This window comes from Penicillium psychrosexuale (genome assembly GCF_028828465.1).
Source record: "Penicillium psychrosexuale strain IBT 29551 chromosome Unknown utg000001l, whole genome shotgun sequence".
Taxonomy (NCBI): domain Eukaryota; kingdom Fungi; phylum Ascomycota; class Eurotiomycetes; order Eurotiales; family Aspergillaceae; genus Penicillium; species Penicillium psychrosexuale.
In genome coordinates, this window is record NW_026643186.1 from 2,371,107 (window position 1) to 2,397,965 (window position 26,859).

A 26,859-nucleotide genomic window follows, 5' to 3' on the forward strand; every position below is an offset into this window, starting at 1 on the left:
AGTTGAGCGCGAAAGGAGAAAGGTATTTGTTGATGAGGGGGTTGTGGGGCAGGAAATGTTCTGCCGATGATGCCTGGCTGCCTGATACGTTGTACTGAAGAGCCTCCAACTGACAGGTCTTCAGTATAACTGTCTCTATCTACACAAGTCTATAGAGAGAAAACATTTCAAGTACTCATTCATTGTTCATTTATGTTCATTTGTATTCATTACAAGTATCTTGGTATCGTTCGATGCTAATCGGTACAATTACAATGCCCAACCTTACTCCGAATCCGAGGCGAACATGTCCTCAGCTTTGGGCCGTGGCTTCCGTCGCCGTGTTTCTGGCTCCTGCTGCCCAGCTGATTGTTCGGATTTGTCAGGTTGGGTTGGGTGCTGAGGTGGGTTCTGAGATAGCGTCTGGGGAGTCTCGGTTTGGGTATCTTGATCGCCCGATAGTGGCGCCTTAAGCATGAACTCCCCATCAACATTCTTCAGCTCACAGATTTCCATAGCAGTTCCGTCCTTTCCATGCACCGATTCATCCACTGCGTGGGCAGATATAGATAGCTTGTTCTCGTTCGCAGGGCGAGTAGGGTCAAACTTCCCACCTCGCTCATCATCAACTGTCTTCCATCGACTCTTGCTCTTGGCAAATGCAACAGCAGCTTGATCTGCATTGGTCTTCTCTGTCTCCTTCTGCTTTTGTAATTCTGCTTCCGTAAGCGGTGGCTTTTCAAACACTTGGGTGAAATGCTCCTGGTTCAATTGCGTAAAACAACACCACCCTTCCCACAGATGTAAAAGGGCGCCAACGCTGCGCTTCCACTTCTCTGCTTTCAGTCGTCCCCATTTCAGGTCCTTATCAAGTCGTCCAAGGTGTTCAAACACCTTGCGTGAGCGGAGAGCGTTTTCAAACAGCTGGCGGTATCGCCATGCATGGCGGACGCCACTAGTTGCCGACGACGAGAGAATATCAGAGATGATATAGAGACCGACCAGCTTCGCAGAGGACATATCCAATTGTTCATCGGATGGAGTTGCATTGTCCTTATCTGTGGTCGCTAGTCTAGCGGCACTTTTTTCCATTTCCCTATTTGGGTTGGCGCCGGTGTAAGCTAGTGGGCGGAAAACGTTTCGAATAGCCATGTCGACAACCTCGGGCGCACCCACTGCCGCGTGGTCGATGGCGAATGCCGTGACTCGCGCAACATCTCCTCGTCGGAGCTTTGAATGGGTCGTCGGAAGTCGTGCAAGAAGATGAGTAAGCTTGGCCATCTTCAATGGGTTCAAGAAGTTAGGTTCATCGCTGCGTGTGTTGCTTCCGTCCTGAGGTGCTCCACCAAGGTTCCGCCTTTCATTTTCTCCATCCGAGTGTTCTTCGTCAGAGGAGTCGTAGTCAGGGTGTGACACAAATTGGTCCAGTCGAGTGACGTTCTCAAATTTGAGATGCTGTTTTGGGGGTAACCAGAGCGGACCACCTTCGAAGATCATTGCCGGCTTATCAATATTCTTCTTTTTAGGGTCTGTGATTATTTGCCACAATTTCCACCGGTAGTATACACCACCAGGCGACCTCGGATCGAACAGCCAAGCCCACTTTTCGTCCATCTGAACTTCTGGCCGACTCATCAACAATGCCTCAAATCCAGGACCTTGTTTCACGAGTTTCTCAATGGTCATGTGTATCTGTCTTAACTGTCTTATATCTGTCGGTAGCTCCACCTGCACCTGAGTGGTTGGGCCATTTCTACCAACGCTTGGTCCATACGAGCTTGGGGGTGCGAACCCTCCGCGATGTGGCCCTGGTGGTGGAGCTCGACTCAAGCTTGTGCCCAAACTCAGCGGAATAGGCTTGGCGCCAAACGGAAGAGAAGTAGTAGTCGACGAGAGGCCGGAGGGCAAAGGCATGTTTGAATTGATTGCAATGGAGGAAAGATGTCGACAGAGGGTCAGGTAGTACCCCCAGCCAAGGTATTTGTTCTGCAGCGTGCTTACAGCTGCGTCGATAGTAGAAGCGGCCGAGTCGCTTGAGAGGGTAACGAGTGCAGAAGAGGACTCGCGGTGGGTTGGCAATTGTCCGGGTGGGGTGATGATCTTGACATTGTCCACGGTCAGGGTCGAGGGGATCAATGCCTTAATCACAGACAGAGATGTCCCGGGGGAAGCGATGCGAGGTATAGCGTGGGTTTTGGAGCTGCCCTCTCCTCCTCGTCAAGTGCTCTGTCGGTTTCAGATGGGGTAAGTACGTTTTCAAATTTGAGATGGTCACGACGGGAGGGGGGGAAAGTTTCGTGGGAACGTTTGTGTGAGAGTGACGGCGGCGAGGGCCCTAGAGATCCATGACCACTGCCGCGTGAAGAGGAAGTTGCGAAATGACGCCTGGGAGGACCACCACCCCTGCCTCTAAATGTATTGGATCCTCCATCCCATGACTGTGGTGCAACTGAATCCTCGTCTTCGAAAGATTTGACAAATTCTTCATAGACAGCAGCTGTCTCTGCTTTTTCCCGGGCGCGTTTGGCCTCTGCTTCGGCTTTTTGACGCTCAAAAAGTGATTTCTTTGGAAGCGCGGAGAGTTTCGCAGAGACGTCGGGGAAGCTCTTTCCCTTCGACTCGTCCGGCATGATGAGAATCAAGTGTAACTGCAAAGGAAGTAGCCAGCCTCAAATACAATTAGGATGAAGAGATTTGATAAAAATCATGAGAGACAGTAGTGCTGGAAGAGCTAGGAAAGTAAACCTCATAATCGCCGGATACCTTAGTTGCGCTATAGTAGGCGGTGGGGCTTTACCCAATCAGCGGGCACTATATACTTCAGCACGTGCACGGTAGTACTATTACTCAAGGGGTAGGCGGTGAATACCCTTAATTTAGTATTTATCGATAACATAACTATCTCACTGCCATGGCCCATCACATCCATAACTACAATCTCATATTTCAACAACCGCGTTATTGCTTAATTTCCATTCTCACTAATTGGTTGTTGATAAGGGATTCTACCCCTATATATCAAATTCAGGAAATTTGAAAGTTGAATTATTATGGTACTGAAAAATGTTGCTCAAAGCCAGAGATATGTACAGAGTACATCGGAGTTGAAGGGATGATATGGATGGGAAATATGGAATTCATTTTATGTATTCGCAACCTGAGTAATAAATTCCACGGGTGCTCGTCATTCAACTCATCACTCTTTCTCTTTTGAGTAGACTGGCCACACTACCCTTTCTATTTCATCCAGGATCCGGTACGTACTCTTTCTAGTTAGAGGCCACTAATACCGATCAACTTTATTGCACTCTCCTTTTGCTATCTTCCATCGCATTCGTTCAATTCACGCCATCGACAACACTCGATTACTAAGTTGCCAAGTAAGCCCTGAGTCGGCAACAGTAAGGTAAAATCCTAGGATGGTGATATCTGTGTCACATCGCCATGATGCTAACAAAGTAGCATGAGACCTAAAACATAACAAAACTATTCTTAATACCTATATGATTTCAATCGCTTCTTTCTCACTTCTTGCCCACTCACGAGTCACATCTTAGCACCTTCCAGACTCACACTACCTCGAGTGCCTAGATAACCTATTGCTACTAGTATAGATATATAAGTACCTGTCCCATCTATAAATACCGACTTTGTTGATTCTGCTCTCTGATTGCTCTTCTTTTCCCTCTCATCTACATCAAAAATACTGCTTAAGTCACAGTATATCATTCGACATGTTTTATTGTCTGTAGCTTGGCCAGTGTCACCAACCCTGTCGACAACTATGAGGAACGAAAAATATGCCTAAGCCAACTCCTGGACAGCGAGGGACTTTCGCCTGCAGCTGTGGTCAGCCCAGCGAGAATGATCGACCAGTTTCTAATGGAAATGAAGGGGGCTTCTAAGCTGTCCAAGAGAACTTCGGCACCCCTTCTCCTCCTTATCTTTTGCCACGGACTCTCAAACTTTCATTTGCTTTTGGATAATGGGAAATATGAAAAAGGGTCTATGCATCGTGAGGCTTAAGGTATGCTTAAGCCTGGCGTACGAGTCACCCTCATCACTACGGCATATCTCTCTGGTATCTCCTAAATTTCAATCACACTACCATGGCAGCCGACGCGGTATTCGTCGTTGTGGACCGGTTAAGCAAGAGACCCGTATCTATCCCATGCCATAAGGATACCAATGCGAAGCAAATGGCCCGTTTATTCATGGACAATGTCATACGAATCACTGGAATCCCCGAGACTATCGTCTCAGATCGAGGCGGTCAGTTTATCTCCGAATTCTGGACGGAATTCTGACGCATCCTAGGAATCAAACGAAAACTGTCCACTGCCTACCATCCGCAGACGGATGGCCAGAGTGAGATCGCGAATCATTGCGACGTCCCGCGAAATATGGAACACATGTGGAGTCTCCCAGAGTATCGGCCGCAGTTACGGCTCCGTTAAGCAATTGTCGACGGTGGTCTGGTAGATCCCGATGGTGAAATGCAGGTCCTACTTGAAGTTAGGGCTATGCATCTGTCATCGAGTTCGGTAAAAGAAGTCTTGATGCAACAGGGACTTGAAATGCTAGCATGGATTACTACAACGCTCGGTATTCAAGGGTCAAAGGAACCAAGAGTTCAAATAATCGACTCAGAAGGTAGGTTTGATGATGATCACTATACCAATGCTTAAGAAACATCGCTAATCAGTTGCCTATAGATGGGTGATGTTAGCACAATACGCTGCACAGATATATTTTATTATCGCTGAGTACCGGGATTGGAAGAAGAGTAAGGAGGATTAGATAGGAAATGAAAGATATATTCTTCTTAATATAGACTCCCAGACCTTGAAATCAAAGATATATAGTATCCCCCTGATTTGTGTGAGTAAGCCCTCTTTAGGAAACCCCATTGGCTAGTATACGTGCTTCCGCGGTCGAGGCAAGAAATGTATCGGCTCCTAGAGACTCCCGCAGATAATGTTGTCTGCGTATAAGTATTCGAGAACGAAATAGGAGAAGCCGGGCAAAATATCATAGCGAGAGCGAGGAAAGGAACTGAAACGCGAAGGCGTAGTAGGCTCCGTGGATCAAGCTGGCGAAGCTCAACGCGATGTGCTTCGTCGACTGGAAGACTAGAATAGTTGAATCTCACGAAAGTAGATACGGTGTGCTCGATATATAAATACTACGCGTAATATAGAGAAGAATATAACTAAGTAGAGAGCTGCTTTCACGTTCATTGTGGGAGATACGGTACTGACCGCGAGTTGTGCTGAGATGCACGGAGGATGATTTGCGGCGATGAGGCAGTGACAAAAATCCACAACTCCGAGGCTGTAAGCCCTGTGGAGTTTCCTCGGACACTTATATAGAGTCTGTCCAGCGTATTAAGCTCGCTTATTGACATCGGGGCAATAGCCCTGGATCTATATTGAATCGTCGCTCCAATTCTACAAATTGGGGCCTTTGGTGGACCAGTTCGAATATGTCATGGGATGTAGCGACGGATTCCCTGAGTCATGTTGATGTACCGGTCTGATAAGATGCGTCGGCTATTAGCCGATGGCATATTGACCTTATGGGGCCGAAAACCTTGTAGACCGATCAACCACCCATTGCATGTTCCTACATCCTTAAGCATTTGAATCAGGTTTGTTTCATTGGAATGTAGCTGATTTGTACTTTGCCTCCTCGCGATATGTTATGCAATTCTTGACGGGGAAATATGGTTGATGAAGGTTTGTATAGTATCTACGTAGGCTATCAATGATCATTCCATTAACTACACAGTATCGAATCAACATATGTCAATTTATGGAGTAAGTTTCTGGTATCTGCTGATACAGAAGGAGAACATGGGGAGTTCTTTGATGTCCCACATGACATGTGACCTGTATACCGAATTGTACGATATTATAGATCTAGATCAAGTCCTGGAGGCTTATGATCAGTCCAAGGAACCATCTCGTGTTCTCTGGGATGTTCTTACATGGGGACCAGACGGAAATAAAACCCGATCTCAGTATCAGATGGAGTCAGATGGAGTCAGATGGGCTTGGCCCTGGATGGATCCCGTTACGCACGCAATCTCGTTCCAGAGGGGCTGGACCGAAGAAGCCCTGAACGGCCCTGAAACCGTTGATCCATACGGTCATTGCTCGGGACATCTCTGTTGAGAGCGAATATCGTAACGTAACCTTTCTGGGTGGGAGTCTTCCATGGATGCGGTGTTTGATAATCTGCAAGTCCTAGGTAGAGCCAAGATACTCCAATCGACATTATCCGAGATCGAACACAGGTATTTACCTACGCCAACATCGTTACATTCAAATAGACCCTTGTTTTCGCTGCAACATCTGTCCATAGGAGACGTCCTAGGACTATCAGCTCATATCAAAGTCATGATGATGAGCAATTGTGCATTTCCCGGTTTACGATTATAGTTTGCAAGTCCGAGATATCCGCTCAGCCCTGATGTTTTAAACCTTCCGTATTCTGGAATTTTTCGCGAACCCAGACTGGAGGCCCTGAAGGTGCAGTTCTCCAGTTCAGTGGATTCCATTCCAGACCCAAACACACAAAGGGGTTTCTCACGTGGTTGCGTGGCGAGAAAGAAAACGTTTCAAATCCAACGCATGCAGAAGCAAACAACCTTAGAGCTTTGGTCTAGAACAGGGACCTGGAACCCTGTATTCTGTATTCTGTGTACTGGCAGATACTCGAGAATATCAAAATAGCACAATATACTAGCATGCAGGGTGGCGAAGCCCATTCAGGCCCACCGTAGACGGGAAGTGCTCGCTAGTTGGTCACCCTAGTCGTAGTAGCGCAAACAGAGGAGTCCCAGGCACGGAGTAGATCGTAGGATATGTGATACCAGGATACAAGAGAATGTTTGAGAAGAAAGAAAAGAAAAAGAAAGAGTCCATGGAAAAAAGCCCCAAGACGGTGCAAAATCAAAAAGCCAAGAATTTCAGTTGGCCCGAGAGTTGACTCTCCCCCGGCTCCCCTCAGTAAACTGGTCACACTAAAGTCTCAAACTCCTCCCTTCCCTTCCAAGGTTCCCCAATTTGAAGTTTCTCATCCTACATTCTATCTCGACCATCTATCAACATCCTCTTCCTCCTCAAAATCTCGAAAGAGTCTGCTATATCTGCTTGCTGCCGCCCACTCTTCGCCCATCCTCGCCCGGGTAGCGAAACGGATTGATCAAACAACGAGGTGGCCCGACAGGGCTGCCAGACCGATAGGGAAATGTCTGGTCATATTTCATCGGAGCATTCTCGCTCTATTTCACAATCCTCTCAAACGCCACAACTCTCCAGCGATTCGACACCTCGCCGCTCCTTCGGTCGCACCTCCACCTCCAATCCAAATGTCTTCGCCGACGAATACTCACTAGAAACCATTGACTCCGATCGCATCGAACGCCCCCATAGTCCCTCTTCCATTGCATCCTCCTCTACTCTTCGGGAAAACACCCAGCCAAGGGCTGTTAGCACGGCCCCGACCGAGAACGATAACCCGTTCGCTGATGACGCTCGGGTGTCCTTCGATGAACCTCATCGGTCAAGTCTGCCTCAAAAGGGGTATGCTTTCGCCAACAACCGTAACTCAACCTCCTCTCTCAACTCGACGCCTTCTATGATCCAGCGCAATCAGAGCGTTTCTTCTCGTTTCTCGATTCCCCGCGCTTTGAGCCCCTACACCGGAGCCACCGGACCCAGCCATCCATATGGTATGTATCCACAAGTTGGGGTTAGCCGGTCGCCCAGTGTAGGTAGTACTTCGACGATCCGCCCAATTGAACGCCCACTTGAAGGGTCAACCGGTCCGCAGCACCCCTACGCAATGTACTCGCAAAATGTGGTCGAAGAAGGAATGGATGACGATATCATCCCAGTCGGATTTCCAGGCCATAACCCACCATATCAACCACCCGCTGGTCGCCAGGCTGATGATGTGGGTGATATCATTGGACCGGATGGTCACGCAGAGCCGCTACCACCGTATTCACGCTATCCAACTGGTGTTATACCGAAGCCCCCAGGGCCTGAGACGGTAGTCGATCTCGATCCTCCGCCGGAGGAACACCGTCTCAACAATGAAAGTTCAAGAGCGGCGCCGATTTCAGAAACCTCATCAAGGGCTTTGGTGCTTGAACATTCTGGTGATGGGAACGATAATGGGCACGGGGAGGAAAGAGTCGCTGCGACCACAGGCATCATGGCCTTCGAAGAGAAGCTTAAACGCAAGGGGAAACAGACCGCATGCTGTGGCCTGCCAGTATGGACGTTGGTCCTCATTGCAACTGTTATGCTCATTGGAGGATGTATTGGAGGCGTCATTGGTGGTGTTCTGGGAACCAAGAAAGCCGCAGAAGCTGCAAAGCAAGAACACCAGGAGGCCCAACAATCCAGCCCTTTACCAATCATAACGATCACCGCAACCCCTCAGATGGATGCGTCGATGATATCCACCCCCACAGGTCTCAAGGGAGTCCCTACGGGCTACTACACGGTACCTTCCGGTTACCAGAATGGATCAGGGCTTTGCGTGGACGAATTGAATTACGGCAAAGCCTGGAAATGCATGCAACCACCGAGCACAATCGATATTTTTATCGGCGAATCCAATGGTCACCATTCCATCGTTTTCGACGACGGTGTTCCGACCCCGACCTTTACATATGGTGCCCAGGCGCCATATTGGTCTTCTTCGCCTACACAAGCATTGAGTATGGCCATTGATACCACTGATATTGGCATGGGTCCTGCTCTGTTCTTCCTTGCTCCCTTCGACAAGTTGGTCATTGTTCCGGACGATACATTCTCTAACTCCATTTCTAAGCGCACATTCGTGGAAGACGGGTGGGAAAATGCAAATGCCTACAAGAGTTTGAAGCAGACCGCAGAAATTGGCGACAAGCCGTGGTTCTGTTGGTGGAATAACACGATGATGGAGTTTTTCTTGTACGTCAACCAGTCGACGTCGAGTTCCTTGAGCACCACTGCTTCTATCAACAGCAACATGGCAGCAAGCACAGCTGGCTCCACTGCTGACGCTAAACGCGACTCCTCCGCCATCTACGCTTATCCACGCAGGATTAAGATGGAGGAGCGCCGAGACGACCCATCACGAGAATCTCCCTACTGTCAGCAAATGCAAATTCGCAATGACGGGGGTTTGGCGCTTCTCTCAGGCAGTATCATCAACGTCAAAGAGAACGAGCCCACGCCGACTACTACCTACACCAATTATAAAGGCGGCACTGCCCAGACATACACTGCCCAGGCATCTTACGCTAGCCCGTGTTACTGTGTGTCTCTGACTGATTAGCCGGACTCAACCTGAAACAATATCATTTATTCATTGTGGTCTCTCCTGCTGTGGACCTAGGCGTTGGCGTTGGATTGGCCAGCGAACTGGTCTCAAACTCATGTGCACATGATCGTATTTCTTCTTGACTGTGTGATTTTATCTTCCTTCCGTCCCCACAAGCTACTGGCCTTGTGGGATGCTTCGTTTCTTGCATCATCCGTTCCTATGCCCCCGCCATTTTTGCTGACTGTCATTGCGGCATGACATGACTCTGATCACTTTGCGGGTTATTCTTTCATATTTTTCTGGGTTATATTTGCTCTATCTGTTGATCGGCTCTTCTTACTGGATTTTAACTCAGGCGTTCATTGGATTGGTATGGTTCAGGTACTGCGATATGCTTGATCATATATCGTTCTCATTTACTATATTCGTAAGATGCTAGGTTGAATTTTACCTATCTTAGCATTAACGAAGAAGCAGTTCTATCATCATATCCATCATATTGCAGGATAGACAATATAGCTTGCTGCGTAGGATGATATAGCATAAATCATTGAAAACCCCTTGCTAACCTTGAAGAAATATTACATGCTCCTATATTGTAAATACATACATACTCGAATATCCTCGGGCTGTGTTCAGATTACTCTCCATAGCACCTGCTCTAGGTCTTGCTTCATTAGGGTACATTCACGGACCCGTGCAGCGGCAGGTGGACCCCAGAGTAGATGACTCAGCTATGCATCACGTGCAGGGGACATTGCACGTGACCATCTCCAAACACCAGCATGTAGGTGGGAGAAGGATGGGCAATGAACAGCAAGGGAAGCAAAAACCACACATTCATCAAGTTTTAAACAGGTTATAGCTTCAGCAACTCTTCCACACTTGAACGACGGCAAGGCGTACCTTGTATCGCACTTTGGTGCCTGATTGGGAGCTCCCACTCGACACCTGAGGCAGGCACACTTCCGACAACTCGCACCTTGCACCCCATTCCTCTCGCAACCTCTCCATCTCATCGTTCCCCCATCCATTCCTCTCCCACAGTGTTATCCTACTTTCCCGACACCCTCCCTCTCTCGATATCGCATGATCTCGCGTCTATTTTATTGATCTGCTTTATCGATTTCCCCCCGTTTATTGCGCCTGTGACTTAAAAATCTGTCTTTGGACCTCCAGATCAAATGATCGCGTCTCCTAGATGACCTTCCCTCCCCCTCACCCTTCCGCCCAATCGTCGATTGCTTCTGGCACCGATAAATCTTCTTCGACCAGGACCGATATTGGTGCCTGGGGTCGGTCCGTGTCGCAGTCCGGCGCACGTCGTGGGTTGACTCCACTCGCGACCAACATATCCTCCGCCGCTCCCCCCACGGCTTCCCGGGGCTTGGACGCAGGCCTTGGGGTTTCGACACCATCTTCTTTCTCTGCCGTGCTGAGCTCTGCTAGGGGTCTCTCCGGTGGAAGTCCCAAACACACGTCTTCGCCCTTCACATCATTGCAATCTGGCTCGCAACAGCACGCAACAACCCTTTCGTCCCCTAAATTCCGAGCTCACACCCCTTCTATAGGGTCCCATTTGGCCTCTGCTACAGGCTCCGCCCCGGGTGGAGGAGGAACTGGGGGAGGAGGTGGTGGGCCGGGATCTTCCCGAGGCGTCTTTTCGCCGCTCTCGTCCGGAACAACTGTGAATTCTCCCACAGGCTTCGCTTCTGACAAGCCGGGTTCCACAAACGCCCACTCGAGCCAATCGTCGCTCACCAAAATATCTATTGCCCAGGTGTTCTTGTTACTGGATTCTATTACGGAGAAGGAAGGAAAAGAGAAGTGGGAGACAAAGGCTGCTCAGATACACAAGGTTGGTGCTCCTGCCGTATATCCCAATCCAGTCGATTCTAATAACCGCAGCTTGTGACTTCGAACGGAATGGAGGTCTTTTCCAAATACTTTCGCCGCCTCCTAACAGGAAATGCGCCACAAATCTTCCCCGGTGTTAACAAATCCGTTGAGAATGCGGGCAACTACCCTCTCCTTGTCCAGGAGATGCAGAAAGTGTCCTCGGACATGGAGCAGTCTCAGAAAATCGCCGAGACAGTAGATACTTCCGAAGGAGATATCTTCCGCGACTTCGACCTTTCCACCTTCCTAGATCATTTCCGACTCGATCCAGTTGTCAAGGTTTCCCTTGCATTGGCCTTCAAACTGACTAGCAAGTCAGATCTTCGTGCTAAAGGTATGTTTGCTCCTCTCTACGCCTCTGGGTCGACTCTAACCATCCTCATTAGCCGATGCCATCCTCTCGAATTCCATTGCCCCTTTCTTACAGAGCTTGGCGAGTCCTACCGAAGCGACTAAGGATTACAGCAACTCCTTCATTGGCATGACGATTGAACGTTTCATCTTATACCCTCCCCGCAATTTTACCGACGATGTCAAGGCGAAGCTGGTTTACGCAGCCAATCTGCGATTCCAAAAACTTGGCTTGGATATGCCATTCGAAGTTTCCTCTGCTTTACAGATGTTCAATTTTGTGAACCCTCAATATGTCCTTGTACGACAGCTTCATGCCAAGGGAGCTCGTGCCACTGCGAATACCGAGACAATAAGTGAATTGCTAAATTCAGACCAGAAGAATTGGAGCGAAGAACATCTAGCCAGCGCCCTTCTCTTCATGATTTTGTCGCAATATTGGGAACAATTCTCACTAGAGACATTCTTAAGTGCATATAACGACAAGCCAATAAACTGGCCCCTCGTGTTCCGCCACTTCGATCGTGAGGGCCTCAGAGTGGATCCGAAACAATTCACCAAGTTGTACAATGTACTTTCCGCCATGTCGGTCGACGACTCCCCTTTGGATGTTCAAAAGCTTTGGGGTGGAGACTGGGAGCATCGTGACACGCAGATGTCATTCCTAACAGCTTTCGTGGCCTCCCGGATCGACCCATCGCACATTCCCAATCTTCGCGCAACTTTCCCCACTGACTTCTTTGAAGATGCCCCTGAAATCGTCAAATTGCAAGGCGAGCGTGCGGCAAAGTCACCTCTTCGGTCCATGGACGCTATGAAGGCAATTTTCGACCTTGCCTTGTTCTCCCAGGCTTCGTGGGCTGCGACAGAAAGCCAGCTCCTTATAAAAGCGGTCGTTCAATTTGATTTGCCAGTTTTCCTCGTTTCTGCCCTGGCTATTCCGCAGCCGTGGACCAGTGTACAACAGAGCTTTGTCTTGCGCACATTCATTGTCTTCATCTCGAAGCAAGAGGATGGGTACCAGCTCGCTCTCCAAGGTGCCTGGCGACAAGAACGACAGTGGGTATCAGAACAACTTTTCACCACTTTCACTCAGGATCCCACCTCCACCGCTGTGATCTATGAGCACGCTGCAGCATACAGATGGCTCGATTATCTCCTTGGGTTCACTAACGGTCTTGCCCTCGATCTCGCCTGCTACTCTCACCGCAAGGGTCCCTTTGACCTTGAGCAGTGGGTTCGGAATGCCGCACAGAAAGGCGCTATTGATATGGGCGGTCTGCTCTCTAAGTTCCTGCGAATCAAGGCCGAGGACGAATTGCACGTCCAACGGAAGGAGCAGTCTGCTCATCAAATGGTCAGCCTCGCAGTCAAAACTGTTTATACGCTTTTGTCTGTATTGGAGGAATACGTCGGGGACCGCGAAAATCTCACCCCTGTCCAGCGCATTTGCATTCAGACGTATCCTCGTCTGATCAACTACGGCGAAGGATTTGATGATATAATCGACGCCAATGGCGAGAACGGCAACACGTTGCCTGACTCAATTGACAAGCAAATGCAAGAGCTGTTTGGTAAAATGTACCACGAGGAACTCTCGCTGCGTGAGATGCTGGAGTTGATGCGCAAGTACAAGTCTTCGCGCGACCCCACAGAACAAGATCTGTTCGCCTGCATGGTGCACGGTCTGGTCGATGAATATCATTGCTACCATGAGTACCCGCTCGAGGCTCTCACAAAGACTGCGGTCATGTTCGGTGGCATAATCAACTTCCGTCTTGTTGATGGCATCACGCTGAAGGTCGGCCTCGGTATGATCCTCGAAGCTGTCCGCGAACATGAGCCTCACGACCCGATGTACAAGTTCGGCGTGGAAGCAATTGAACAGTTGATTAACCGTCTTCCCGAGTGGGCTGGTTTCTGCCACCTGCTCTTCCAAATCCCCTCTCTCCAAGGCACACCCATCTACCAAAAGGCAGAGGAGGTGCTTCGTGAACAAGGAAACCAGATTGGCGAAGCGGAGGCAGGACCCTTCGATGGTCTTGCTTCTGTGCCTTTGACGAATGGCAATTCTGTTGACTCTCCCATCGCTGATGGCTCCGTGCGCAAGTTCCGTGCTGTTCAACTCGACCCACCTCTTCGATCTGAGCTCTACGAAGAACCGGATGAAGACATTCAAGACAAGATTCTTTTCGTTCTTAACAATGTTTCCGAGCAGAACATTGACGAGAAGCTTGAAGATCTGCGAGAAGTGTTGCGTGACCAACACCACCAGTGGTTCGCCGCATACCTGGTTGAAGAACGTGCCAAGTTGCAGCCTAATTTCCAGCAGCTCTATCTTGATCTTCTTGGGCGCATTGGTGACAAGATTCTCTGGGCTGAGGTCTTACGGGAGACCTATGTCAGTGTCGCTAAGTTGATTAACTCAGAAGGCACCTTAACCTCGTCTACCGATCGCGGTCACCTGAAGAACCTCGGTGCTTGGCTTGGCTCACTGACTATTGCCAAAGACAAACCTATTAAGCATAAGAACATCTACTTCAAGGGCTTGCTCCTCGAAGGATACGACACCCAACGCCTCATGGTTACGATACCCTTCACCTGCAAAGTTCTTGTGCAGGCTACCAAATCTACGGTCTTCAAGCCACCCAACCCCTGGCTGATGGATATTTTGGGCCTGCTGTTGGAGCTTTATCATTTCGCCGAACTGAAGCTCAATCTCAAGTTTGAAATCGAAGTCCTCTGTAAAGATCTTGATCTCGACCACAAGACAATTGAGCCGGCAATCGTCATTCGCGATCGTGCTGCACATGCCGAGGAACAACTGTCAACTGTTAACGCTCCGGAGGGTCTTGAGCCATTTGAAGACTTGTCACTCAGCGCTATTAACCCAGCCATCCGGAACGAGAGATTGTCCCCCGCCGCCATCATGTCAACACTGCCAAGCCTTGACAAGATCCTTGTCCTGCCCTCATCAGCGAGCAGCATGGTTGATCCCACCATTCTCAAACAGATTGTGCATACCGCAGTCGAGCGCGCCATTGCCGAGATCATTACTCCTGTAGTTGAGCGTTCTGTGACCATCGCATCCATCTCCACCGTACAACTTGTCTCCAAGGACTTTGCCATGGAACCCGATGAGGAACGCGTGCGCCACGCCGCGGGAATCATGGTCCGACAACTTGCTGGTAGCCTGGCACTCGTCACCTGCAAAGAGCCTCTGAAGGTTAGCATGACTAACTATATCCGCATGATTCAGCAAGAGTACTCCGAGCAGCCTATGCCCGAAGGCTTGATTCTGATGTGTGTCAACGATAACCTGGATGCTGCCTGTGGCATTGTCGAGAAAGCTGCAGAGGAAAAGTCCCTGCCAGAGATTGAGAAGGTGATTGAGCCTCAATTGGAGGCTCGTCGTCGCCATCTGGCCAGTCGTTCTAACGATCCTTTCATTGATCCTTCAATGAACCGTTGGGGATTGTTCATTCCGGAGCCTTACCGGCAAACGCCTGGGGGTCTCAACAAGGAGCAACTCGCCATCTACGAAGAGTTTGCCCGTCAATCCCGAGGCCCGGCGCCATCCACTGATGCTTCGGCCGGCCGTCAACTCCCCGACGTGCTTGGAGAATCCTATCCTGCTATTCCAAACCTTTCTACCCCGGCTGAGCAGCCAGCCATTCCTCACAGAACTCCCCAGGCGCAGCCTGCTGTTTCTCAAATGCCCCCAGTCCAGACTAATGGGTTCCTTGATGCTCAAAGCCCCCGGGAAAGAGTGGAAAGCCTCGTTTCCGACCTCCAGCAGTCTGCTCGCAGCGCCCCTGAAGAACACGTCAAGGATCTTGGCAGAGATAGTGCAGTTCTTCAAGAATACAACCAGGCACTGCGCAGCATCCTTGCCTCGACGAATGGAGAGGAGTTGGCGCGACTGACCTCTTTGAAGGTTTGCACCCTTTTGTATTCCCAGCCACATGGATCCCTCGAGATTGAGGTCCTCGTGCATCTGCTTGCCAAGCTATGCGATATGTCCAGTCTCATTGCCCGGTACACGTGGGCACTGCTTTCCGAAGTTGATGATGAGCACATGTTCAATGTGCCGGTCACCGTTGCTCTCATCGACGCAGGCCTCCTAGACATCCGTCGGGTCGATACGAACCTGACCCGACTCATTCTATCTAGGAATGTTCCTGCTTTGGAGTTGCTGGGCAACCTGATGGATCGCGTTCTTTTCAACGAAGAACCATCGGCCCTTCGATCAGACTTCTCCGGCAGTCTAGATGCCATGAGCCAATGGCTTGCTGAGGATGGAAGCGTTGCTCCCGGTCTCGAAATCGTGCGAAAGCTGCGCGAGTCCGGTATTCCCGAGGTCATCAACTCTCTCCTTACAGACCAAGCCAGGTCCAAGCGAGACCAAATGGAGTACATCTTCAGCGAGTGGATCGGTATTTACAAGGCCCCCGGTGCCACTGACCGCACCTTCCACTCTTTCCTACAGGACCTCCACAACCGCCAAGTGATGAACAGCCAGGAGGACTCTGCACTATTTTTCCGTCTCAGCATCGACATTTCCGTCGCCATGTTTGAGCATGAGTCTCAGAACCCCAACGGCGGCAGCCTTGATGAGGCCTTCCTTTACATCGATGCCCTCGCTAAGCTGGTGATTCTTCTCGTCAGATTCCAGGGCGAGACCGCTGGCGCCGTCAAAGCTAGTAAGGCTACGTACTTCAATTCTATTCTGTCTCTCTTGGTTCTGGTCCTCAATCACCACCAGGTCATGAGAGGAGAAGCTTTCAACCAGCGTGTATTCTTCCGCCTCTTCTCGAGCATTCTGTGCGAGTACTCTATGAACGGCCTCCAGCACACTGAGCAGCACCAGGGAATGATCTTCGCCTTGGCCAACAAATTCCTCTCCTTCCAGCCCCGTTACGTGCCCGGGTTCGTTTATGGCTGGCTTTGCTTGGTCTCTCACCGCGTGTTCATGTCTGACATGCTCAACATGCCTGATCGTGCAGGATGGGCGCCTTACTGCGAGATCATCCAAGCATTGCTGTCCTACATGGGCGAGCAATTAAAGGCTGCCAACATTACCTACGTTGCCAAAGACCTATACAAGGGCGTTCTCCGTATCTTGTTGATTCTGCACCACGACTTCCCCGAGTTCGTGGCTGAGAACCATTTCCAGTTCTGCAATGTGATCCCGGCTCATTGCGCTCAGCTCCGCAATCTTGTTCTCAGTGCCTACCCCTCGTCGTTCCAGAAACTTCCCGATCCTTTCCGCGAAGGATTGAAGGTCGAGCGTATCGAGGAGATGCGGGAAATTCCCAAGATCGCCGGTGATATCGTTGCTCCTTTGCAGGTTGCCAACATCAAGGACGTTGTTGATGGTGTGCTCCAGAATGACAACATCTCCGATTCTGCTGTTCAGCAGCTCTGTGACGCCATTCTTAACCCCGAATTCAAGGAAACTGGCCTCCTCTTTGTCCCCGTCGACGTGGATGTCGTCCTAGTCAACGCGCTTGTTTTGTATATTGGCCAACAAGCTGCAGTGGAGCATGCTTCCAAGGGCAATACCCGCAGCGCCTTTGAGAACTCGACTCACGCTGCTCTTCTGGAGAAGATCGCCCAAGTTTTGCGTCCTGAAAGTCGCTACTACTTACTCAGTGCAATGGCTAACCAGCTCCGCTACCCCAACAGCCACACCTACTTCTTCAGCTTCACTATTCTCCGTCTGTTTGGTGTGGATTACTCTGAGCAAGATGACTCGGATATCCGCCAACAAATCATTCGCGTGTTGTTGGAGCGGCTGATTGTGCACCGCCCGCATCCATGGGGTCTGATCATCACCCTGCAGGAGCTCCTCCAGAACCGGAGCTACTCATTCTTCCGCCTCCCCTTCATTCAGGCGGCACCTGAGGTAAGCTTACCACCAATCTTCCACAATGGCGCGATACTAACTAACTCTTCAGATCGGCCGTCTTTTCGACGCTCTTCTCCAACATATCCAACAACAGAGCCCTCGGCCCATCGCCTAAGCCCCTCCTGGCTTCTCCTCCTCATCCTCTCCATTCATGTCTCTCCTCAAGTTCTTTCTCTGGTAACTCGGGCGGCACAGGAGTACTTTGTTGCATGTAATTTTCACGGGTTCTCTTCCGCAATTGCTCTTTCGCGTTTTTTGCCATTCTATCCTTTCAGTTTCATGTTACGGCAGGGGTTAGCCGTGGTGATGGCATGCATATTTATTTTTCTCTTACGATTTTCGCATGACTTGAGGTTCCATGATATTTTTCGCGTCTCATGCTGCCCGCGACCTGTAATGATAAGACTGTAAAAGCTGGAGTTGTCGGTGTCTTCATTATCTGCATGGGGCGATGCTAATTTACTATTCTTATGATCATTGTAGCTTCTTTTTGGGCCTTCCGTATGGCGTTTTCTAGTATAATGAACCACATCTTCTTTTGTCGCTTATCGTCAAACTAGCACTCCGCTCTAGACTTAATCTAGGTATACCTACATGAGCCCCGAAGGTCTCGTTTATGCACAGATGTAGGTATACAACTTTATCGACAGCACAATGAAGAAATATAACTTCTCTACTGTAAATCTACGGTAACCAGTGGATGTTTAGCTCTGTCAGACATGCCATCACTGTACAATTACTAAATAAAGGGCTAGGAGTTGGTAAATATTATCGTCGGTATATATGAAGCTTGGACGCAGACCTCGGTGTAGATAACGGAGATAACAGGATGACCTCAACTTCCAATTTCGGAATGTTGTTTCTGCCAACTACTCCTACAATGGCGGACTCGGAATTTGGAGACGAGTCCGAATATGGCCCATCTTCTGTCAGGGAAATCATCATGGTGGGTATATTGATGCATATTTCTCAACTGCAACTGACACAAGACAGGACGCGATCCTCGCGCCGTTCCGCGCGCTGGTATCCAAGTCCGCCTTACGGCTATACCTGAACACGCTGTTGTTCATGGGCGCCGCATCATTCCTAATAGGCATCTCCGCAATTGCCTACGGGATTTTTTATTTCAAATTCATTCCCACGGTCGGACTACAACGCGAAGTCCATCTACAATTTGGGTATAACAACATTCCCCACAAAGACACCCAACTCAACTAACTTGTGCACAGCGATGGCAACCCCTGGGGTACAGCAACCTTTGACTCGGAATTTGTGGCTCTTCAGCCCTACGACGTATCCGTGACGCTCGAGCTCCCACGCACACCCTCAAACCTCGATACAGGCAACTTCATGCTCGACCTCACCCTCTTCTCATCCCGCCCCGCCTCATCCCTCTTACTCGGCCCGAATAGCGCCCCGATCTCGCAGGCCCGCCGCCCTGCTATCATGACTTATGCTTCACCGCTGGTAGATGTTGCCCGGAGAGTGGCGCATATGCCGCTCTATGTTGTTGGCTGGCGCCGGGAGTCGGAGACACTGGAGGTGCCGATGATGGAGCAGCTTGAGTTTGCGAAGGGGGCGCAGAACTTGCCGCAGAGTCTGAGGCTGGAGATCCAAAGTTACTCGGATATGCAGATTTACACTGCCCGGGTGGAGTTCCGTGCTAGGCTTACAGGGCTTAGGTAGGTCTTCTTGGGGATTAGGTGGTTTGTGGGATATGGCTAACAGATGATAGATGGATTATGTATTATTGGAAGATTACGTCTTTTATTGTTTTCAGCTCTTTGTTCTGGTCAGTCTCTATTGTCTCTGCTGGCTTGACGTGGCTGGCCATGACTTGGATTTGGGGGACTATGCCTAAGAATGAGATCAAGGAGGAGCCGCAGGACTCTATCAAAGAAGAGTCCGAGGACGGGAATACTTCTGATGAATCTTCCGATGTCAAAAAGGAAGAGCCCGAGCAGGAGAGGAGGTTGCTCTCAAGCTATCCGGCTGAGGTTGATGAGGTTGATGAAGCTGGTACAGGCTCTGGACTAGAAAGCGCAGAAGCTCGTGGAGTACAGAGACGGCGCAGTCATTTGACACAATCACAATGATGTGTTTTCATTGGCCTAGCTGAGCTGAATGGTACTATATGTTGTAATGTCTTATGATAGTGGGAATGACATTGTGGATCATCTGGGCCGATTGCGACAACGCAAAGCGGGGGGGAACTTTCTTCCCCTCCATCCTTCACATCTCAACCACTTCACCCCAAATGCATATCCTGGTAAGCAGATATAGATACTGTAATGTCAGCTTGAAGACTTATCTCTATCTAGGTCACCAACGACGACGGTCCTCCGTCAAACCAGTCATCGCCGTACGTGCATTCGCTTGTCCGCTCGCTCCAGTCCGCAGGTCATACGGTCTCGGTCATTCTACCACACCAGCAACGATCATGGATCGGTAAAGCGCACATGGTAGGCGCCTCTGTCAAACCTACCTACTTCCGGCCCGGCACGCTCCATCAAGAAGACGGGACAACACACAACCTGCCCCGTGGCAGTGATGGTGAACACGACGAAGGCGAAGAGTGGATTTTGATCGACTCAACTCCCGCGAGCTGTGTCCAGATCGGCCTATACCACTACTTCAAAGAACGTGGCCCTGTCGATGTGATTGTCTCCGGTCCGAACTATGGTCGCAACACAACGGCATTATTCGCATTGTCGAGCGGAACCATTGGCGCAGCGTTGGAAGGTGCCTGCTGTGGCAAGCGCTCAATTGCTCTGTCGTATGCTTTCAGCTCTCGAAACCATGACCCTGTTATCATCGCAGAGGCCGCGGGCCATTCAGTCAAGTTGATTGAGCATCTTTGCGCGAACTGGGCAGATGGGGTGCACCTCTATAGCGTCAATGTCCCCCTCGAACCCGGCGTTAGTAAGAACAAGGTCTTATATACCGACATGCTGCAGAACACGTGGACATCCGGGAGTTGCTTCCAGGCTGTCGACCCCACACCCGCAGACGACCCTGATTTGCAAGAAGAGCAACTACGCAACGAAGGCGAAATGGCAGGAAAGCAACCAGATCAGATTGTCGGTAACAGCCAGAAGCCATCCGGAATTCAGCACAAGCATTTCAAGTGGGCACCGAGCTTCCAGGATGTTTACCGAAGTGTGGAGGAAAGTGAGCCTGGCAATGATGGCTGGACTGTTAAGGAGCAAATGACTAGGTTTGTTCAATGCCCTCTTACTTTTGAACATCGACTGACTTTTACAGCGTCACGCCCCTCAGGGCCAATTTCATGCCCGCGCCCGGTATTTCGGGGGAGATTAAGCTGTGAGTGACGACTTCGACGCCATGCATGGTATGGAGGGTTCTATCCGAAATCTATATGTTGCACGCACCTTAGATATCTGGCTTAGCTGTTAGATACTATATCCCCTCCCCTTTGATTTGATTTTCTTTAAGTATTGGCGCCCTTTCTGATAGACGGAGAGCTTGTAGATCGGCTAATCCGCCCTCGTTGTACTCCCTCGTCGACTGCGATAACTCCTACGTGCAAGAAATGGTTGAACGGGCATTAACACGTCGCCTGGGAAGTGCCTCCAAGCGTGTGTCTTCTGTGTCCGAGCTGCCGGACTCATCTGCGCCATTTTTCCAGTACCGGGAATATGAGCGCCTCGACTTCGAGCATATCATGTCCAGGCCCTCGACGTCTCTTTCAAGCGCGTACATCATCCGGAAAGCTTTGATTCGCAAGCACTATCTCTCAAACACAGTGGCCAATTGGATCTCGAAACACCCAGAGAGCGCTCTTCGACACCACTTCAAGCCCGCCTTCGACTTCGAACTCGATTATGCCGAATTCCTCGACGACGCCCTGCTAGAAGCATTCGAGTTGAACGACAGCTTAGCTAAGAACGAAGATCGACCTGACTCCGAAAAGGAATGGTGGATCCTCAAGCCCGGCATGAGCGATCGAGGCCAGGGAATCCGCATCTTCAACAGCGAAGACCAGCTACGCGAGATCTTCGAGGAGTGGGAAGAAGACTCAGACGACGAGAGCGGATCCGAGAGAAATGGCGACGACGCGAATGACGGCAGCGCCGCCCTGGACACAGGCATCGTCACTTCGCAGCTCCGCCACTTCCTCGTACAGCCCTACATCGACCCACCTCTCCTCCTCCCGTCATCCTCAAACCGTAAATTCCACATCCGCACCTATGTCCTCGCCTCGGGATCACTCAAAGTCTACGTCTTCAAGGAGATGCTCGCGCTCTTCGCTGCGAAGGGCTACTGCGCTCCGCATGAAGAGTACGACGTCGCCGACCTCGCGCGCCATCTGACCAACACCTGTTTCCAGGAAGGCGGCAGCTCGAACAAGGATAGTGTGCGCCGCTTCTGGGATCTCGACCACCACGTCCCCGGTTTCAGTGCAGACTGGAAGGAGAAGATCTTTGATCAGATCTGCTCGGTGACCGGTGAGGTGTTTGAGGCTGCGGCCCGCGGTATGATGGTCCATTTCCAGACTCTGCCCAATGCGTTTGAGCTGTTTGGTGTTGATTTCCTCGTTGACGCTCTTGGGAATGTGTGGCTGCTGGAGCTCAACGCGTACCCGGATTTCGCGCAGACTGGTGAGGATCTGAAGGAGGCTGTTATTGGGCGTTTGTTTGAGGAGGTGGTTGATGTTGCTGTCAAGCCGTTCTTTGGGCTGGGTGACGGGGCTGGTACTGATGATATGAAGCTGGTTGCTGATATTGATCTCGGCAGACATGCTTAAAGCTGGGGATAGATCATGATGTAGATATACCACCTGTGAAGTACAAGAATAAAAGTTTTTATTTGCATATCTCATATAATCAGGTCTTTTTCAGTTGTTTCAGCCGGTTATACATGTGTGCATGTACTCTTCCTGTCAATTATATTGTACAATCGAACACCATTCGCCCGCTCAGTTATCGTTCTTCCAGTAAATACGTCCCTCGAACAAACGACGTGCTGTACGAAAGACCATGGCAGAAGTTAACGCGCCATCTGCATCGAAGTTGGCACCAACCAACAGATTCCCACTGGCATGACCAATAGTAAGCCCAGCGCTATCGACAGGATCCTCACTCACAACGCCAGCCACTGTACTCTGCGGCACATGAGCAGCAGCAGCAAGAGCCAACGCGACAGTAATCGGGACCGCCTTATGCGGCTGTCCAACAGAAAGCGCACGAGCTAGTAGATCAACATCAACAGACGTCTGCCTCCGCTCGATATCTCTAGAATCGGTAGTAGAAGGAGCAGCCACGATACAGATCTTAGGAATACTACCGGGAACTGCCGCAGTCTCATCCGCAATACCCATCTTAACGCCCGCCTGCCGACGAATGGAGTCCAAGCGCGGCAACAAATCCGGATGAGCAGTGATCTCATCAGGAGTCAAATTCCCACTCACGCCGAGATCGAGAGCCTGCACGAAGACACACGGATTCCCGACGTCGATGCACGTAGCTCTGGTAGCGTCAAAGGTATCGACGACGTTTCCGGTAGGCAGGAGTTTCCCCGTGACCGAGCCGGCGGGGTCGATGAAGTCGAGCTTGATGCGGGCAGCTGTACCAGCGACACCGTCTATAGCAAAGTCACCGCTCGCGGTAGCCTCGCCGTCGACAACGGGGAAGGACGAATGAATGATCTTGCCGGTGTTGGTGTTGTGGATGCGTACCGAGGCTGAATCCGGGCTGGGATTTTGTAATGGGAACAGATGTGCATCGACGGCGAAGGGGCCGACGGCGGAACTCATGTTCCCGCAATTACTGGAGTAGTCGACGTCGGTGTTTTTGATACCGAGTGAGACGAAGGTGTAATCGACGTCGGCTTCGTCGTGTGTCGATGCGCCGACTACGCATACCTTTGAGAGGCTGGATATTCCACCCCCCAATCCGTCTAGCTGTCGGCCATTGGTATCTGGACTGCCGATGACACTGCGGAATATGGGAGCCCAGTCTTCCTTGTTCGGGGGCAGGTCTTCTTGCTTGAAGAAGACTGCGCGTGAGGTGCCGCCGCGGTAGTATGCGGCTGGTAGGGAGTTTTGCCTTTTGGTCTGGAGATACCGCCGGCTACCGGGTGCTAATGGTGTCAATGTTGACCGACATGGTAGGCGATAAAGTTGTTTGAACATGCTGGGTTTATAGTAAGTAGTCTGGGCATTGTCCAGGGAAGATCATATATGGTCTAGATTCCGACGGCGGTGTCGGACCGTTCCGCTGGAGCGGGCGGGCCGACTGAGAGAGTATGGCATGTAAGTCGTATTTATTATTGCTTTTGGATTTAAGAGTGAAGACTATAGGATATTAAGATCAAAGGCGCATGTGCACACGACCTTTCTTATTTTCAACCAAATCGCTGCTTTGCCAGAGCTTGCAAGAAGCCCATCGTCTCTTGCTCCTTTTGTCGATACGCCTGCGCACGCTCTTCTCGCTCCGCTGTACGCGCACGAAGGATCTCCTCTCTCCGGATCTCACGATCGTTCTTTTTACGTTGGTCTTTCTCCTTCTCCTTTTTCAAGGCAGAGAAATCATTGCCTGCGCCCATTAAGTCTTCATCCAGAGCTGCTTCGGGCGAACCACCACGCGCATCCGCGAATGCACGATTACTTGAAGCAAGTTCTCGTCGCTTCTCGAGCTGTCTCTCCCGTGTGCCTGGCTCAGCCCGCGGTGCAATTTCATCTTCGATCTGGCGCATCGTAGATTTATGTGAACGAATCTCAGCACGGTATTGATCGCGTGACTCTCCGCGGGCAGCGATAGCATTTTCAATAGCAGATTCTGGAGGGAGGTCAGCACACTGGCCATATTTGGGGCAAGTAGAAAAGCGTACCTCTTTTGAGTTCGAGATCTTGCATAGTTGGGATTGCAGGGCCCGCTCGGGGGCCGCCTCTCCCTGAGCCAGATTTTGGCAGACTAGGCCCGTACTCGTCATCCTCGTCCTCCTCATCATCGTCATCGCCTACTGGTGGATCCTGTAGGGTTTCACCAGTCGCTCGCTGGTCCTGCGTATAATCGGGCGATTCGCGTCCGCCTCTTGGGCCAGTTGTCGGTTCCTCCTCTGCATGCTGACGTGCTTTGTCTAGTGTAACGGGATCGTACCATCCTTCTGCGAGCTCTCCACGATTCCTGCGATGTCAGTGTTTATCGCGCCAAGCAAAGAATACCTTCGGCGTACCATTTTTGCGTAAAACTCTTCCACCGCCCTTTCACTTCATCTTCATTCAAGTCTTCGATATATTTTCCTTTTTGGATATCCAAGTACATGCCAAACATGGGTTCGTAAACCTTCAGGTCGCGCCCTGATAGCTCACGCGCTTGGTAAGGAAGCACGCCCGGTTTCGCTGGAGCATCTCTGTGTCGTCGCTCATGGTGCCCGCGGTCTTTGTCTTCGCTATGGCGGCGGTGACGGTCTGATCTGTGTCTGTCTGATCGGTGCGGAGAGCGCGAGCGCGAGCTCTCTCGGTGCCGTTGGCGGTGGGAATGGCTGTGGCGGCTGCGGTGATGGCGGCTTGAGCTTGGTGCAGAAGGAGAGGTAGCTCGGTGCGATGAGCGAGTTGGTGAAGGCATTTTGGCTGTTTCTTCTGTAGTTGAGAGGTTCTGGAAAGTCTGGAAAGTCTGGAGGAGATTGCCGTCTGGGGTGATAAGACAGGTCGCCTTATCGGTTCGGCCAGTCCCCGGGTTTTCGATTCTAGCGCATTCTAAGGTTCTTCATCTCAATTTCGTTGATTTCGACTACAAATTCATATGGAAATAAAAAATGCTATACTGCGGAGCAACCATCTCATCCAAGGAAAACCCTTCATTGTGATAAATACACTAGGCCGAGAGGTATACAGCATTCAATAATTTAGCAAACCCAGTTCAACTTTAGCTGGTAGGAGCGCTCTGCTCCAGGCTCGGGCTAGCGGTGTTTTCAGCAGGTGTGGCAGGTGCACTCGAGTGCGAAGTGGCCTTAGACCGGTTGGCCGCAGCCATTTGCCATGCCGGGATGGAGGCGGCAGACCGACCAAGCTGCGAGAGGGGGTTGGGGCTCTGGATTGTGCTTGCTGGGGCAGCTGCCTGAGTTGGCTCCTGTTCGGCTGGAGTCACAGTAGCAGCCAAACCGTTGGTGGCAGCAGGAGTGGAAGTGGCGGGGGTCTCTTCCGGTGCCGGGCGAGTGCTAGGGAATGGAGTAGATCCAAGGGTCCTGCCAGCAACAGGAGTAGCTCCGCCACCACCAAGTCGGTTGCCCAGAAGGGTCTTCAAGCTCTTGAGCTCGGTTCCGAGCTCCTTCAGTCGGTTCTCATTGCCTTCCCGGGCACCCTCAAGGGCCTTGGGAATGGCATCCTTCAATGACTTCACCTCGTCACTAATGCGACGAGTCTCATCATCTCTTCGGCGAGATGAGTTCTTCAAATCAGCAACGAGACTCTCTACGTCCTTGAGAGCCCTATCCAAGCGCTCGGTACGGGCTTCCTCGGCGGTCTTCAATGCAGCAGTGTCGGTGGATAATTGTTCAATCAGAGTAAATGCACGTGAGAACTGCTCGTCAATGTTTTCTTTATCTTGTTCCAACTGCGGAGGAGTCGGTGGGGCGATCAAGGGTGCGATATATCGCTGGATAGATTGATCAGCGCTATTAATTTAAGAGAGGGGACCACTGGATACCTTTGTGACAGTATACAACCCGTAACCAACCCCACCCACCACTGTTGCCATAATAAACCAGTCACGCCAATCTCTCTTGGGTGGCCTTTTCATGTGATTAGTCTCGAACACCATGCGACAATCGATAGTCAAACGTACTCAGGAGGCGGCTGCCATTGATTATATGGAGGATAGCCATATCCTTGGGGGGGGCTGTGGTGGCCGGTAAGGAACTGGCTGTGAAGAGTAGCTAGGCGCCGGGGATGATGCCGAAGCTGTAGCTGCGGCCGCGGCAGACGGGTCTTCGCCCACTCGCGATAAGGCGATGTCCACTTCCTCTTGAGTCAAGTTCTTAGATTGGAGAAATGAGACTCTCTTTTCAATGGGCGAGGATGCAACGGACGGATCCTGGAGGACTAGATAAAGTCAGCTATCATTACACATCAAGTTGTGTGCCTCGTAGTCCATACAGGTAATCTAGCGGACGCATGAGTTAGCTGTGGCCCCGAACGATGGTAATTAGACATTGTGTCACTAGACAACTTACAGCTGAGGCAATCAGCTCCTCGCGTGGAGCCATTATGAATGATATAGACTGCCAGTCAAGTGCAGAAAAGATGAATTAGGGAGAGATGCGACGCTCACATCGGCAATCGCCATTTGGACCTCGGAACTCGCGCCAATGCCAAGACTTCCCCCAGACGAGAGTCTCGTGATCATCGGCCAAACTGTTTTTCCTGTGTC

At 50.7% G+C, this 26,859-nt stretch overlaps 8 protein-coding genes across 8 annotated transcripts; 4 read left to right on the plus strand and 4 right to left on the minus strand.

Moving 5' to 3' along the window:
* Positions 1–264: 264 nt before the first annotated feature.
* Positions 265–2,609, minus strand: N7518_000918 (SWAP/Surp domain-containing protein; the record flags this gene model as incomplete). The annotated part of the gene is made up of 2 exons (XM_057181846.1): positions 265–2,184; positions 2,232–2,609. The coding sequence occupies 2 exons, from the start codon at positions 2,607–2,609 to the stop codon at positions 265–267; spliced, it is 2,298 nt and encodes a 765-aa protein (XP_057047196.1).
* A 3,095-nt stretch (positions 2,610–5,704) lies between these two features.
* N7518_000919 (uncharacterized protein) lies at positions 5,705–6,155 on the plus strand (the record flags this gene model as incomplete). Its single annotated transcript, XM_057181847.1, has 2 exons — positions 5,705–5,717; positions 5,899–6,155. 2 exons carry the CDS (start codon positions 5,705–5,707, stop codon positions 6,153–6,155), a joined length of 270 nt encoding a protein of 89 aa, XP_057047197.1.
* Positions 6,156–7,233: 1,078 nt separating this feature from the next.
* On the plus strand, positions 7,234–9,318 carry N7518_000920 (uncharacterized protein; the record flags this gene model as incomplete). The annotated part of the gene is made up of 1 exon (XM_057181848.1): positions 7,234–9,318. The coding sequence occupies one exon, from the start codon at positions 7,234–7,236 to the stop codon at positions 9,316–9,318; it is 2,085 nt and encodes a 694-aa protein (XP_057047198.1).
* Positions 9,319–10,507: 1,189 nt separating this feature from the next.
* Positions 10,508–17,582, plus strand: N7518_000921 (CCR4-NOT core subunit CDC39; the record flags this gene model as incomplete). The annotated part of the gene is made up of 4 exons (XM_057181849.1): positions 10,508–11,164; positions 11,215–11,539; positions 11,592–17,464; positions 17,517–17,582. The coding sequence occupies 4 exons, from the start codon at positions 10,508–10,510 to the stop codon at positions 17,580–17,582; spliced, it is 6,921 nt and encodes a 2,306-aa protein (XP_057047199.1).
* A 765-nt stretch (positions 17,583–18,347) lies between these two features.
* Positions 18,348–22,235, plus strand: N7518_000922 (uncharacterized protein; the record flags this gene model as incomplete). Its single annotated transcript, XM_057181850.1, has 8 exons — positions 18,348–18,413; positions 18,461–18,645; positions 18,697–19,149; positions 19,203–19,486; positions 19,624–19,736; positions 19,789–20,684; positions 20,732–20,791; positions 20,960–22,235. The coding sequence occupies 8 exons, from the start codon at positions 18,348–18,350 to the stop codon at positions 22,233–22,235; spliced, it is 3,333 nt and encodes a 1,110-aa protein (XP_057047200.1).
* A 171-nt stretch (positions 22,236–22,406) lies between these two features.
* On the minus strand, positions 22,407–23,621 carry N7518_000923 (DUF453 domain protein; the record flags this gene model as incomplete). The annotated part of the gene is made up of 1 exon (XM_057181851.1): positions 22,407–23,621. One exon carries the CDS (start codon positions 23,619–23,621, stop codon positions 22,407–22,409), a length of 1,215 nt encoding a protein of 404 aa, XP_057047201.1.
* A 212-nt stretch (positions 23,622–23,833) lies between these two features.
* N7518_000924 (uncharacterized protein) lies at positions 23,834–25,056 on the minus strand (the record flags this gene model as incomplete). The annotated part of the gene is made up of 3 exons (XM_057181852.1): positions 23,834–24,267; positions 24,320–24,615; positions 24,665–25,056. The coding sequence occupies 3 exons, from the start codon at positions 25,054–25,056 to the stop codon at positions 23,834–23,836; spliced, it is 1,122 nt and encodes a 373-aa protein (XP_057047202.1).
* Positions 25,057–25,356: 300 nt separating this feature from the next.
* On the minus strand, positions 25,357–26,695 carry pex14 (putative peroxisomal membrane anchor protein (Pex14); the record flags this gene model as incomplete). Its single annotated transcript, XM_057181853.1, has 6 exons — positions 25,357–26,085; positions 26,137–26,221; positions 26,275–26,352; positions 26,414–26,531; positions 26,586–26,592; positions 26,663–26,695. The coding sequence occupies 6 exons, from the start codon at positions 26,693–26,695 to the stop codon at positions 25,357–25,359; spliced, it is 1,050 nt and encodes a 349-aa protein (XP_057047203.1).
* Between the last annotated feature and the right edge of the window lie 164 nt (positions 26,696–26,859).